The following is a 13003-nucleotide window of genomic DNA, read 5'->3' on the forward strand; positions in this document are numbered from 1 at the left end:
TCTATAATCCAAGTGTTTTTGTTTGAGTTTAATTCACTTGAAAGAGCTAAATGAAATTCAAAGTTTTCTTTTTCTTCTTTCTCTTCTTTCTCTTCTTGACTTCTGCTAGGGTTGCTTGAATTCTCTTCCGTTTAGGGCAGAAGTTGTGTGAGTGACCAATTTTGTCACATTTGAAACATTTTACGTTAGACCAATCGTGTTTCTTATATGGTTTGTCAAATTCCTTCTTATTATGTTTGAATTTTCTTTTCTTGTTTGAATTTGCAGGAAGAGCTTGAATCTCTCCCTCTTAATTTATACTTAATCCTCTTGAGACTAATCTTGATTCTTCTTTTGTGCATTCATTTTTGAGTAATTCAAATTTAGGAAGCTTAGGTCGGGAGCTTAGACCTCGAATAAATGTTTCCCAAAATAGAGGAAGTCCTCTTAATGCTATCATGCTAAGTTCTTCGTCATTAACTCGATTTTCAATTGCTGCAAGTTGATCTTTTAATTTAGAAATTCTTAGAAAATAGGACGTAATTGACTCTCCATTATTCATCTTTTATGTATAGTAGATCTTGTTTTAAGGTTAGCAGTCTACTAGTATTGTTGATTTCAAACGTGTCTTTAATAGTAGAGAACATCTCAAATGCAGTCTTAAGACTCAATATAGAACGAAGAATATGATCCTTCATAGAGTCTATAATAATTTTCATGGCCTTGTTGTTGTGTCTTTCCCATGTCATTTTATTTGGATCATTTTCAAGCATGGATTTGTTTGATTCTATTCGCTTTTCTCAAACACCATTTGGTGCTTTTGTTATTTTCAGCTTTTTGGTTGTAAACTCTCAGTCCCATAGACCTTTTGTGGTATTTTGTTGGATATTAATAATCTTATCTTATATCATCTTATCTAATTCCATTTCTCTTAATATTATCATGACTCAAATTTTCCATGATGAAAAGTTTGATGCTCCCTCAAGTCTATCCTCTAATCTTATGTGATTAACCATTTTGACTTTGAGGATATAATTTGAATTTTATAAAGCTGAGATTTTAGATTTAATTCTGAATAATAGAGTTTCTTATCAGAATGGCTCTGATACCATGTTAGTTTTAAGGATCTCTGATAGAGAGAAAACTATTATATTAGAATAGAACAATTACAGCTATCCTTACTTGATATCTTTTAGATTGTAGAAGGAATGATGTAGACTTGTGTCTTTGTATGGCAGTCAGTATGATCTTTAGATTCAGTCGCTGTCCAATAATCTTCAGTATTGTTCATCAATGGAGTATCAATGATATTAATTGTAATAACCTGCAACGAAGAGGAGTAGATCGCTTGGACTTGTATGCCTTAGATTGATGTTGATCCTAGTGATCTCTCGACATATATATACAAAGATGAAGAGTCACGTCTCTGTAGAGACATGACTGGTCATGCCTCTACGTAGGCATGACTAACTTTTAGTTTAACACATGACAGATGTTACCGATCATTACATAATGTATTCCATTTGCAATTGGCAATATATAACATTTTACTTTGTAATCGGTGGTAGATACAAAGCCTTGATAGTGTTCAAGACATAAACCTGATAGACATGAAGTTTATCTTGTGAATAATTAAAGGCACATGCGTGCGCACACACACACATATATGTATACATTTTTCATTAGTTAATAAACATAATTCATTAAATCATGATTTCAAGTATACAATATTACTTCAAATGATGCTATACATCAACACCTGGGACCTGTGGCTACAAAATATTAACTAGGCTCTGATACCATGTTGGATTTAACCTAGAAATTAGATAAACAACAATAAAGAAAAGACAAACCAAATACAAGAGACACAAAAATATCTTGGGAAAACCCTTCTAGAATGAAGGGAAAAACCCAACCATACAACAAAAGATCATTTTATTGATAATAAAATTCAAGTGTAGAATGCCTTCTGCTTGAAGTAATATATATAACACTAGAGACTCTTCACATTACAACCGAAGGTCTCTTGAGTTTCCCAAAATATGACTTTATTTTCAAATACAAATCTTCATATTTCTATGCCTCAATGCATGTTGTATGAAACATGTCTTAATAATTAATGTTACAATTGATCATAAATGTCCTTTTCAGTTGAAGGTGACCACAATGGTATTAATGCCTAGAGATAAAGATCTCTATTGCAACAACAATCTCCAACAAATGGATGAGAGAAGCCTAGATGCACAATTTGATGTGAAGCGATGAAACTGACCAGTAGGACTGATTTGATTGATCAGATAGTATTAGACTGATGTGGTGCAATGAGAAGTGATATGCCCTTGATTAGATTGAGCGCCTACCTCGAGCAATTTGATGTGAAGCAATGAAATCACTTGTGTAGAAGATTGAAGAATTCCAACTTGATGTGAAGCAATAAAGTTGAGATGCCCCTAGCAATGATTCTTCAAATGATTTGTAGTTTCAAAAGATTGGTGATAGAATATTCTTGTCCCCTGGATCAAAATTGAAATGATGTTGAGGAATTGCAAAAATGAGATAGATTTGATCAAATTTGAGATTATATAAGGTCCAAGATGATTGATAATTGATTTAGAGAGATTTGAAGAGATTTTGAACCAAGTTTGACCACCTAGTGATGGGAATTTTCCCTAGTTTGACCAAGTTTGACCATAGTTTACCAGTTTGACCAGAGTTGACCAAAAGTGTACATAAGGGATAGTAGGTCAAATTGGAAGATTTTGAAGAAAGTCAAGTGATTGTAGATTAGTAGATGTGAATTAGAAGGGTGGAATAACAATTTTGACTTGTAAGATAATTCAAGATTTCAATTTCGATTCCAAAAATGGATTCAGAGCGTCGAAATTAGATAAGGGTGCGATTTTACGCCAACCAAATAAAGTTCTAAATGATTTGAAAGCTTAGCACTTGGATAGATGATGTGATGATATGATGATTAATCCCTTAATTGTAGGATGAAAGGAGATAAAAGATTTGATGATAGGAGATTATCGACAGATGATCAAGAGGTGATGAAGAATGATGATGAGATGGTCACAGTTGAGCGCCATGAGATGATGATGATCAGATTTGTCCGATTTTGATGAGATAGAGATTCTTCATCATTTCATGCAGAGTGCAAAAAACTAAAATGCAATCCTAGGATCAAAGTGCAACTGCCAATGCATTTTGGGTGTGGTATGACCTTGGTTTGGCATGTTTGGTTACCCTCGTTTCAGTTTGGACTCTCTTCCTAAGGTCAAACCCAAGATAAAAGTTGCATCTCTTTGTGCCATTTAATCATTCATATTGCTGTTTATCATTATTTTCTGGGTCAAATCTTAAACAAAAAGATCTCCATTGATGCATGCATAGTGAAAAACGAGTAAATCTAAGCAAGATAAGCAAATCTAAGCTAATATGGATGAAATATTATAAATCCTTCTATTTAGAGTAGATTGCTTAACATGCAAAGCTATGAAATGAAATGCTAAATGCTAGATGAGAAAGCAATGATAATGCTAAGAGCTCAAACAGAAAATTGACAGCATAATGGTAGCACCAAACAAGATCCTTTGAAATGTGGAGAGAGCCTCCTTTTATAGCATAGAATGAGCAGACAACTAAGATTAAAAGATGAGTATTGGTGGAGATTGAATCTTGGTTGATCTGTGTGCTCATGTTTTAGGAAACTTCCAAAAGTGAGTGCACTTAAGTGGTAACATTTCTTTTATTATTAATTTAGAAAATGATTTAATGCGCACTTAGGATAATGGGGTTCTATATTTTTAATTAAAAGGAGGACAGGTTCTTTTAATTAAACATCTATAGATTAAAGTAGTAAAACCTTATGACATAATCAAATAAATGATTATCTTGATGTTTTGATCAAAGATTATTGATTAACTAATTATGCAAAATTGATTTAATACATAATAATGGTCTACTATTTAATTTAAATTTAATTAACAGAAAGGGGGCTTATAGTTTACCAGACCAAAAATGGGTGATTACAATATATACCTAAATCAACTTGTTTGGTTTGTTTACTCATTAACTGTCTTAAGTGGTAACATTTCTTTTATTATTATTTTAGAAAATGATGTAATGCGCACTTAGGATAATGGGGTTCTATATTTTTAATTAAAAGGAGGACATGCTCTTTTAATTAAACAATTTTAGATTAAAGTGCTCAAACCTTATGACATAATCAAATAAATGATTATCTTGATGTTTTGATCAGAGATTATTGATTAACTAATTATGCAAAATTGATTTAATAAGTAATAGTGGTCTACCATATAATTTAAATTCAATTATCAGAAAGGGGGCTTATAGTTTACCATACCAAAAATGGGTGATTACAATATATACCTAGATTGACTTGTTTGGTTTGTTTACTCATTTACTGTCTCAATGGATGCATCTCCTTATTGAATTTTGCAAAAAAATACATTTTCAATTAAATTTGAGCAATATTTTGAAGTTCCCGATATTTTCCCCATAAGTTCTTGACTTATCTCTGTTTTTTTCCTCTCGGCGATAAGTAGCCGATAATGATAAGTTGCCAATAACGATAAGTTGAACTATGGTATTTACTATTTACTGTTGTTTATTGATTCTATTGTAATTTTAATATGTATTTTAAGTAATAAATACAATAGTATTCATTTTTTATGTAATACTATTTTCAATAAACTTGTTGTTTTCAGAGTTTACTAAAGTTGAAAGCATAGACAGACATTATTATTTTGTAATAATGAAATAAAAGAAATCTCACTCCATACCTACACCTGTAATCTGAAAACTTGAAACAAATTTGCAAGGGTCGTTGCAAACTGCGATTCTTGATGTGGATTCATGAAGAAATCAAAAGAAATGCTCCCGTTTTTATTTTCTCTAGTTTGTGTGTCGAGGAAAAACGAGCACTTTACTTTTTTGTTGACCGAGATATGGTGTTTTCTGGCTATTTATTCATTCAAATACTGCTGGATATTTTTCAAAAAATCGTTCCCAATTCTTTAGAGGAGTATATTGTGGCTAGAATGGACTAGCTATTTCTCACGTTATCTGCAATGTTCAGCAGTTGTTTCAACTATGAGGAGTGCTGAGCAATAGTGACATTTCAGGCAATTTGTGCTAGCGGAACCTTTTGGTTCAGCTTTGTCTTGATTTATAAAGTGCAGGGTAATGCAACCTGTGTTGTTCATTTCTTTTTCTGAGTTTAGGTTTCTTCTTTTTTCTTTTTCTTTGTTGTAGTTTAAACTGTAAACTTATAATATGTAATTGTCTTTTATTAAAAACCTTGATATTAAATATATTGTATATTTAATATACTACTTTATTCTATAGTTCTATCTTTTACATAACATTTAATAAATTAAAACTTAAAATTTTGACAATATTTAATTTATATATGTAATTATTAAAATAGAAAGTCTAACAAATTTTAAATTTTACAGATATAATATTACTAATATTGATAAGCCAATAGTGGCATGTTGTGATGGTTAGGTTATTGTGTTGTTATCCTTGTCATCAAGCTTCAAATCTCATGGGGATGAGGTCCCCCATTTGTGGCCTCACTAGTTCATTGCTCCAGGTCAAAGCGTTTACCCCTCTTTAAATTTTTTATTTATATAAAATTGTGGATATATTAGTTCTAAAAAAAAATCAATATATCTACAACACTAATAATTTTTTCGAATTGTTTTTCCTTTTGCCAAATTTGATTTGAATTTTATTGTTGCTTAACACGAATTCAAACTCGAACCTTGTACATAGTCTAGAGGTATGGATATATGTTCTGATTCCATATCAGCATTTCTAAATTTTGAGTGTCTGCAATAAACTTTTCTGCATAGAAAATGAGTAACTTGCAAATTAATAGCTATGACTGTTAAAATGAAAATATTAACAACGTCCATCTCCATGTTTATTTATCATAAATACTATGTTGTTAATAAGATGCTAGAGGTCTATTGACATGCTCTCATGCTTCAAACTCATTTAGCTTCAAGGGAAGTCATTTCATAAATGGATATATAAATTAGATATCCTAATTGCATTTCAAATGTCTGCAGGTTATGATATTTTTTAGTGCACATGGCGTGCCACTTGCATATGTTGAGGAGGCTGGTGATCCATACAAAGCAGAGATGGAAGAGTGTGTGGGATTGATTATGAATGAACTCAAGGCACGAGACATTACTAATGATCACACTCTTGCATATCAGGTAAGAAAGTGGGTGTTTTTGTTAAATATTTAACTCTATTGAATTTTAAGGTATCCATGAAACTGTTATTGTTCAGAGCAGGTTTCTTTTTATGCCTCTATAGTGCTCTCCTTGTTTCTTTTTCTCCTCTACAGTGATGTCCACTCTCTTTAAATATTGTCTTGGTGTGCTAAATTCACCACTTTCATCCTGTAGGATGTCTTCAAAATAATTCTCTGTGCCTTATAAGTCCCTTTAAAACGTGGCTTCTAAGGTTCAGATCAGAAAGGGGATTTATTGCATAGGTATAAACTGATTGTGTATTTACTGTTAAAGTTTTGATCAGATTTGTGTCTAGTGTTTCGATCTGAATTTCAAATTATCTATCTATCTATCTATCTATATATATAAAATCAATGTAGATATAATTGAACTCTACACAGTTCTATAATATGAATTACACACACACACACACACACACAAAATTGAACTCTACATAGTTCAATAATATATACATCATCAGTTAGAAGCTATAATAATTTGAGATGCAAAAGTCACATCTAGAATTTGAGTGGGTTTTTGAGTTTCAATTATATCATCAATTAGAAGCTATATGAATGCCACCCTTACATACGAAAACTGCAATTTCTTGAGTTGTGCTTTGTTCGACAAGTAAGAGATTTGGAAATTGCATTTTTGGGCCTTTTGCCCTCGGGGCGTTGTCCTTAGTCTTGGCAAGGGGAGCTTCCGCTCGACTTGGCTAGGGGTGCTGCCCATTGACCCCTGCATGGGGCTTTGTCTCTTGACTTTGTTGGGGGCGTTGACCCTTTGATCTCATTGGGGGTGTTTCCCCCTACCCCCATTTTATTTTTGCAGTAAACTACAACTTTGAGTTTGCATAGTACGAGTCATTATCTACACTCTTATCATTAGTCTTCTTGGATATTACTTGATGTATAATTGTTGTCTGGAAGACTACTTTTCCTATTTTATTTGTGTGTGTGTGGCGGCGGGGGATGATGTAGCCTGCATAAAATGTGTATGTTTCGTTTGATAATATTGGTTATTTGTCAATGTTTCAATTGTCTTTAATGTATTAATTTGTGTTTGTACTTGATCAATATATATATATATATATATATATATATATATATATTTGTATTTGATCAAGCTAGCTTCAATTTGATGGTGTTATTGTGTCTTTAAGCTTTATTCAATAGTGGAAGCATGAAACAAGTTTTAAATCCTAAAAATCTATAAATTTTAAGGGTTTTTTCCACTTTGCCGAGTCATTTCCAAGTCTGAGTTTGGGAAGTAGGATTCAAACCCTAAGGCCTTACAAGCCGACAACATGAGGCCCACCAATCATCATTTTAATTCACATTATCATTCCTATCTCTTTACTACAAGAAGAAGAGCGAAGAGCTGGGAAAAGAGTGATTGGATGAGTGAAGTGACTGATTGCAAGTAAAAGAGGAGTGATTAGGAATAAGAAGAGGGAGAAGATTTTTACCTTGTTGAAGAGATTTTTCAAGCACAAGGTAGGATTTTTAAGTGATTTTTTATTTTTTCTGATTTTCAATGTTATTTCATTTCTTTGTTGTTTCATTTTCTTATTTAATTTCTTGTTACCTTATTTTCTAAATTAATTAAGACTTTTTCTTACAGTTTGAAATGTTCCAAAAATTAAAAAATATAAATTTTCTAAAGTAGTGCCTAGGCTGAAACTATGTTCTTATTAATGATTTTCTTTTGTTGTGCAAAATGCAGCGTTACAATAGGCTCCCATAGTAATGACATGAATGAGGATGGGATTGAAATCCAATCTCATAGTGCAAGCCAATCAAAATATGAAACTGAGCACGGGTATGAGCCTGATGAGGGGTGAGCATGGGCCAAATCCGGAAAGGCAAACTAGTTCCATGGCTAGTGCACCACTTGCTACTTGTTGCCCCTCCCAACTTTTGGCAAAGTGGACTAGGGGTCCTTAGGATTCCAAATCTTGTCTCAGATAGTTTGTAAGAAGAATAACAACCCCAACGTCAAAATGTGGTGGCACAAGGAAATGGAAATGCAACATTTGTGGTACAAAATGGTTTGGGAGTATCACTAGAGTTAATGCACACTTCCTCTTTTGCCTAGGAAAAGGTCCAAGAACATGTGAATTTTTTAAGTTGTCAAAGATTTTGCAATACAAAATTGAGTTCAACAAGTTTTGGGGTGTTCTAGAGGACCTTGGAGTTCCATTTGATTCATTTCCAAGTTCGAGTTTGGGAACTATGTTTCAAACCTTAATGCCTTACAAGCCTACAACTAGAGGCCCGCCAACCATCAGTTTAATTCACGTTGCCATTTCTAATTGTTTGCTACAAGAAGAAGAAGAGCAAAGAGCTGAGAAAAGAGTGATTGGATGAGTGAAATGACTGATTGCAAGAAAAAGAGGAGTAATTAGGAATAGGAAGACGAGGGGAAGATTTTTCACCTTGTTGAAGAGATTTTTCAAGCACAAGGTAGGATTTCTAACTGATTTTTTAATTTAGTTTCTGATTTTCAATGTTATTTCATTTCTTTGTTGTTTCATTTTCTTATTTCATTTCTTGTTATCTTATTTTCTAAATTAATTAGGACTTTGTCTTACAATTTGAAATGTTCAAAATTTAAAAAAATAAATTCTTTTTTAAAGTAGTGCCTAGGCTGAAACTGTGTGCTTATTAATTATTTTCTTTTAATTTGTGAAATGCAGTGTCACAATGGGCTCCGATAGTAATGACATGAATGAGGATGGGATTGAAATCCATTCTCATAGTGCAAGCCAATCAAAATATGAAACTAAGCATGGGGATGAGCCTGATGAGGGGCGAGCATGGACCAAATCTGGAAAGGCAAACTAGTTCCATGACTAGTGCACCACTTGCTACTTATTGCCCCTCCCAATTTTTGGCAAAGTGGGCTAGGGGTCCTTAGGATCCCAAATCTCCTCTCAGACAATTTGCAAGAAGACTAACAACCCCAACGTCAACATGTGGTGGCACAAGGAAATGGAAATGCAACATTTGTTGTACAAAATGGTTTGGGAGCATCACTGGAGTTAATGTACACTTCCTCTTTTGCCTAGGAAAAGGTCCGACAACATGTGAATTTGTTACGCTGCCAAAAATTTTGCGATACAGAATTGAGTTCAACAAGTTTTGGGGTGTTTTAGAGGACTTTGGAGTTTCATTTTGTTGGGTGGATATTTTGTAACCGACAGTTTTGGGTAAAATCCAGTCGCAAATTAGGATGACTAGCCACAGCGTTTGAGACAGAGTCTCTCCTACCTTAAAGGGAAGACTCCCCCTTCTCACCATTTCTTGGATCAACTCAAGGTAAGCAAGAAGTTGAGAGATTTTTGTAAAGGGTGTTAATTATATTCTTTCCACTTAACTTTCAAGAAAGAATCCACTTACCCATAGAGCGAGTAATGGGCAAGGTGAAATTTCTAACTACACTTCTATCTAAAAGCTGGAAACGGTGATACCGATAAACCAATACTAACTCAAAAGCTAGCCGAAAGTGTACCGATTTGGCTCTAAGTCCGATTGTAATTTTGTATGAATAAGCTTTGCTATTGGGGCACAAAGACTTCTAGAAGTAAAGATATCCTAATTATTTTGTGAATCAAGAAAGAGATATAAGCTACAAACAAAGCTTCTAGTCTATATATCTCTACAACCGCCCGGAGTCAAAGCTTCGACTCCAATTGCTTCTTAAATTACTATGCTCTATTATTGAATACACAATAATAACATGAATCAAAGATAATAGGCACAAATCACAGACAAAGCTTCTAATATGTTCTATCACAATTGCTTCCTGTTAAAGCTTTGAATCCAATTGCTTCTTTTATTCACTTTTCTCCCAAATTTGTACTACACAATCAAAGTTATGCTTGTACAAGTTTGGCAGAGCTTTTTTGCATACAACAAAAGATGATTTTACAATAAGCACTCCTTTATATAGGCAAAGGAGTTGAGAAAAAGATGGAGGAAAAAGTGGGAGCAACTCAACCAACTTTGACCTAGTCTAACTAAAAGAGAGATTATTGGGTTAAATGCAACTGCACCGCAACTCGCATTACATGTAATTACACATTTTCATATAATACATCTCCAATTACAAACATGAGAGGAAGAGAAGGAAACAATCCTAGGGATTGTTTTGAAGGGCCTTGTACCTGGCAATGCAATCCCGGATGATTATAGGATTGGAAGTTCTTGTATTTTGTGCCATTGCATTCACCTTGATAACCATGGCGTTGTGTCTTTTGATAGCCTCTAACTCTCTTTGATGAATTATCCCTTGTCATTTGAAATCTTGATGTGATCAAATTTTTTCTCGTTCAAGTTGTCGTGAATTCTCCTTTGTAGATTGACACATTTTGGACTCTCTGACACTTTGAAAACCTTCTCGATGATGTCTTGATGTAAACTCAGGACAACTTTCCACCAACACCTTTAACTTTTTTTTTTGAAACAAAGTGCTTGGCGCATTCCATCACCAACTCGGGTTTTCAGACAACTTTTGGAAAAATGAAGATCAAAAGAATTCTCGCTTCTTTGATTTGAAGCACACCTTCTTTACTGGATGTCTTCATTCTTTATAGAAATCCAGGCATATCTTGACTTGTTGCAACATGAAAGTTTCAATGGGATTGAATCCATGAAAGCTTTGAGATTTGAGTTAGAACGATGAATCCATGAGGAGTGGGTATTCGAAGTATGGATTAGATACTGTTAGAAATAATGAAATTTAAATCAACCAAAAATAAAGAAGAATAAATTAATCCAACAGAGTTTGTAATGAGAATAGTTACCATACTTTATATGAACTTTCCAAGGTCAACACAATAGAGGAGACAAAGATTTTGAAAGGGGAAAGCAAAGAAAACTCCTTGTGAATTATATGAATGAGGCAAAAGCCTAAAGAATGAAGAGAGAGAGAATGAGATAAAGTGGAGCCAAAGGCTCATTACAACAACTACATAGTGATTATGTGTTATTAGAATGAGAGAGAAGCATCTCTCATAAAGAGAAGAGTTTTTTAGTAACTCCCATGTGAATGATTGCCACATTCATAAGTGTGTGAATAACAAGTGTCATAATCCTCTTAATGAGGAATAACTATTTTCCTTATAAAAGGAATTACAAAAAAGGAGTTGTCCTCACACATGGACAATAGGACAAGCAAGTGACACGTCCTTACATGTGGACTAGAGGACAAATAACATAGGGGATACCTTGGTTTATCCCATTTAATAAATAAACACAACCAAGGAAAGATTACTAATTCTAACACCCACCTTTAAACTTTACTTGGGGAAATTACATCAAAGGGTATTAAACCCAAATTTTTACAATGAAATTCTAAACTCTTTCTAGAAAGCAGCAACTTAATCTTTGAGAATGTCTTCAATTGTGCAAGAGGTCTCTTGTGAGTGTGGGTAGATCTTTGTAGAGCCAAGAGAAATGTGTTGCATCTGCAAGTCAAATCATGGTGCATAGGATATGTATACTAAATAATAATGTCTTGTATGTGCCTAGATGGATTACCTGAAAAAAACAGACACAAGAGACGAGACAACTATCCACAAGGAGTATTTCATCTTATATTCAAATTAGACATCCTTTTGAATAAGGATATAAGAAAACGGATAAGAAAACTCTCATAGAGAAATAGAGAGGGAAAATGAGATATGCCACCACAAAGCAATGGAGATACCTTGATATCAAGATAAATTATATGCTCAAAAAATTATCAACAAGGATAAATTGATTAAAAAGATTGATCAATGTTCTCATGAAAAGTATATACTATTGCACAAATGACCACAGATAAGGCCAACTAATGATACTTGCATCAACATTGCATCAATCATGTGGATATAGACAGTCCATTTAATGAATCATCTCACTGCAAGTTAGTGAGGGCGTCCCTCCATAACTTGCATGACTCATGATCTAAGCAATAAAGTATGCAGAGCATTATCACATTAATATATGAATTAAATTAAAATGAGAGACATGCTGATCAAAACAATATTATCACATGATGATTTTTGTAGGATACTAAAGGGAAGGATTATGAGTATTAACAACATATTGCCTTCAAATAAGAACATATTACCTTCAAATTGGATCAAACCATCTGAAATTGGAGGGAAACTCCAAGAATAACATCCTCTTTATTGAGGAACAAAATGGAACAACATGGGAAATTCCATAAATATCAACCTTCAAAGTGGAGCATATAGAACTAAATGGAGGGAAACTCCATATAAATATCATCCTTCCAAAGTGAAACAAATAGAATCAAATGGTGGGAAACTCCATATAAAATGAGTGCACACCAATATAGAATGAAGGGATACTCCATGGGCCAGATAAGGAAACTATGTATTAGTTATACTGAGGGGACCTTCATGATATGAATCAAATATAACTAAGGGGACCTTCATAGTTAAACTTGAAAAAAATTGGCTTCTTATGCAACTCAAAAGAAAAATAACTTCATATAAATCAATGGTATAAAACTATAAAGTGCCAACATGGGCATAGAACGATGCTATAAAAGCATAAAAGTGCAACTATGTGCACATCAATAGATCAGAATAAAGTTGAAGGCAAATGTGTACATGATATCTCATAATCCAAAAAATATATAATGGTAAATGTATTGGTCCAAGGAAGATCAACGAGTAATAAACAATGTATAGATATCAGGTTGTAAACTCCATTGAGGGTAAACATGGGTAC

The 13003-nt window shown here is 33.4% G+C and overlaps 1 protein-coding gene across 2 annotated transcripts in view; it reads left to right on the forward strand.

Annotated features, from left to right (window-relative positions):
• The window catches only part of LOC149557940 (ferrochelatase-2, chloroplastic-like), a 143759-nt gene that overhangs the window by 103239 nt on the left and 27517 nt on the right, over positions 1-13003 (forward strand). For both annotated transcript variants that reach the window (XM_089832394.1, XM_089832395.1), the window contains exon 8: positions 6081-6233. In XM_089832394.1, the coding sequence (XP_089688520.1) occupies positions 6081-6233 (153 nt within the window). The remainder of the gene's footprint in view (positions 1-6080; positions 6234-13003) is intronic.

This window comes from Cupressus sempervirens, chromosome 5 (genome assembly GCF_028749045.1).
Source record: "Cupressus sempervirens isolate cs-2001-9-10 chromosome 5, ASM2874904v1, whole genome shotgun sequence".
NCBI classification, from domain to species: domain Eukaryota; kingdom Viridiplantae; phylum Streptophyta; class Pinopsida; order Cupressales; family Cupressaceae; genus Cupressus; species Cupressus sempervirens.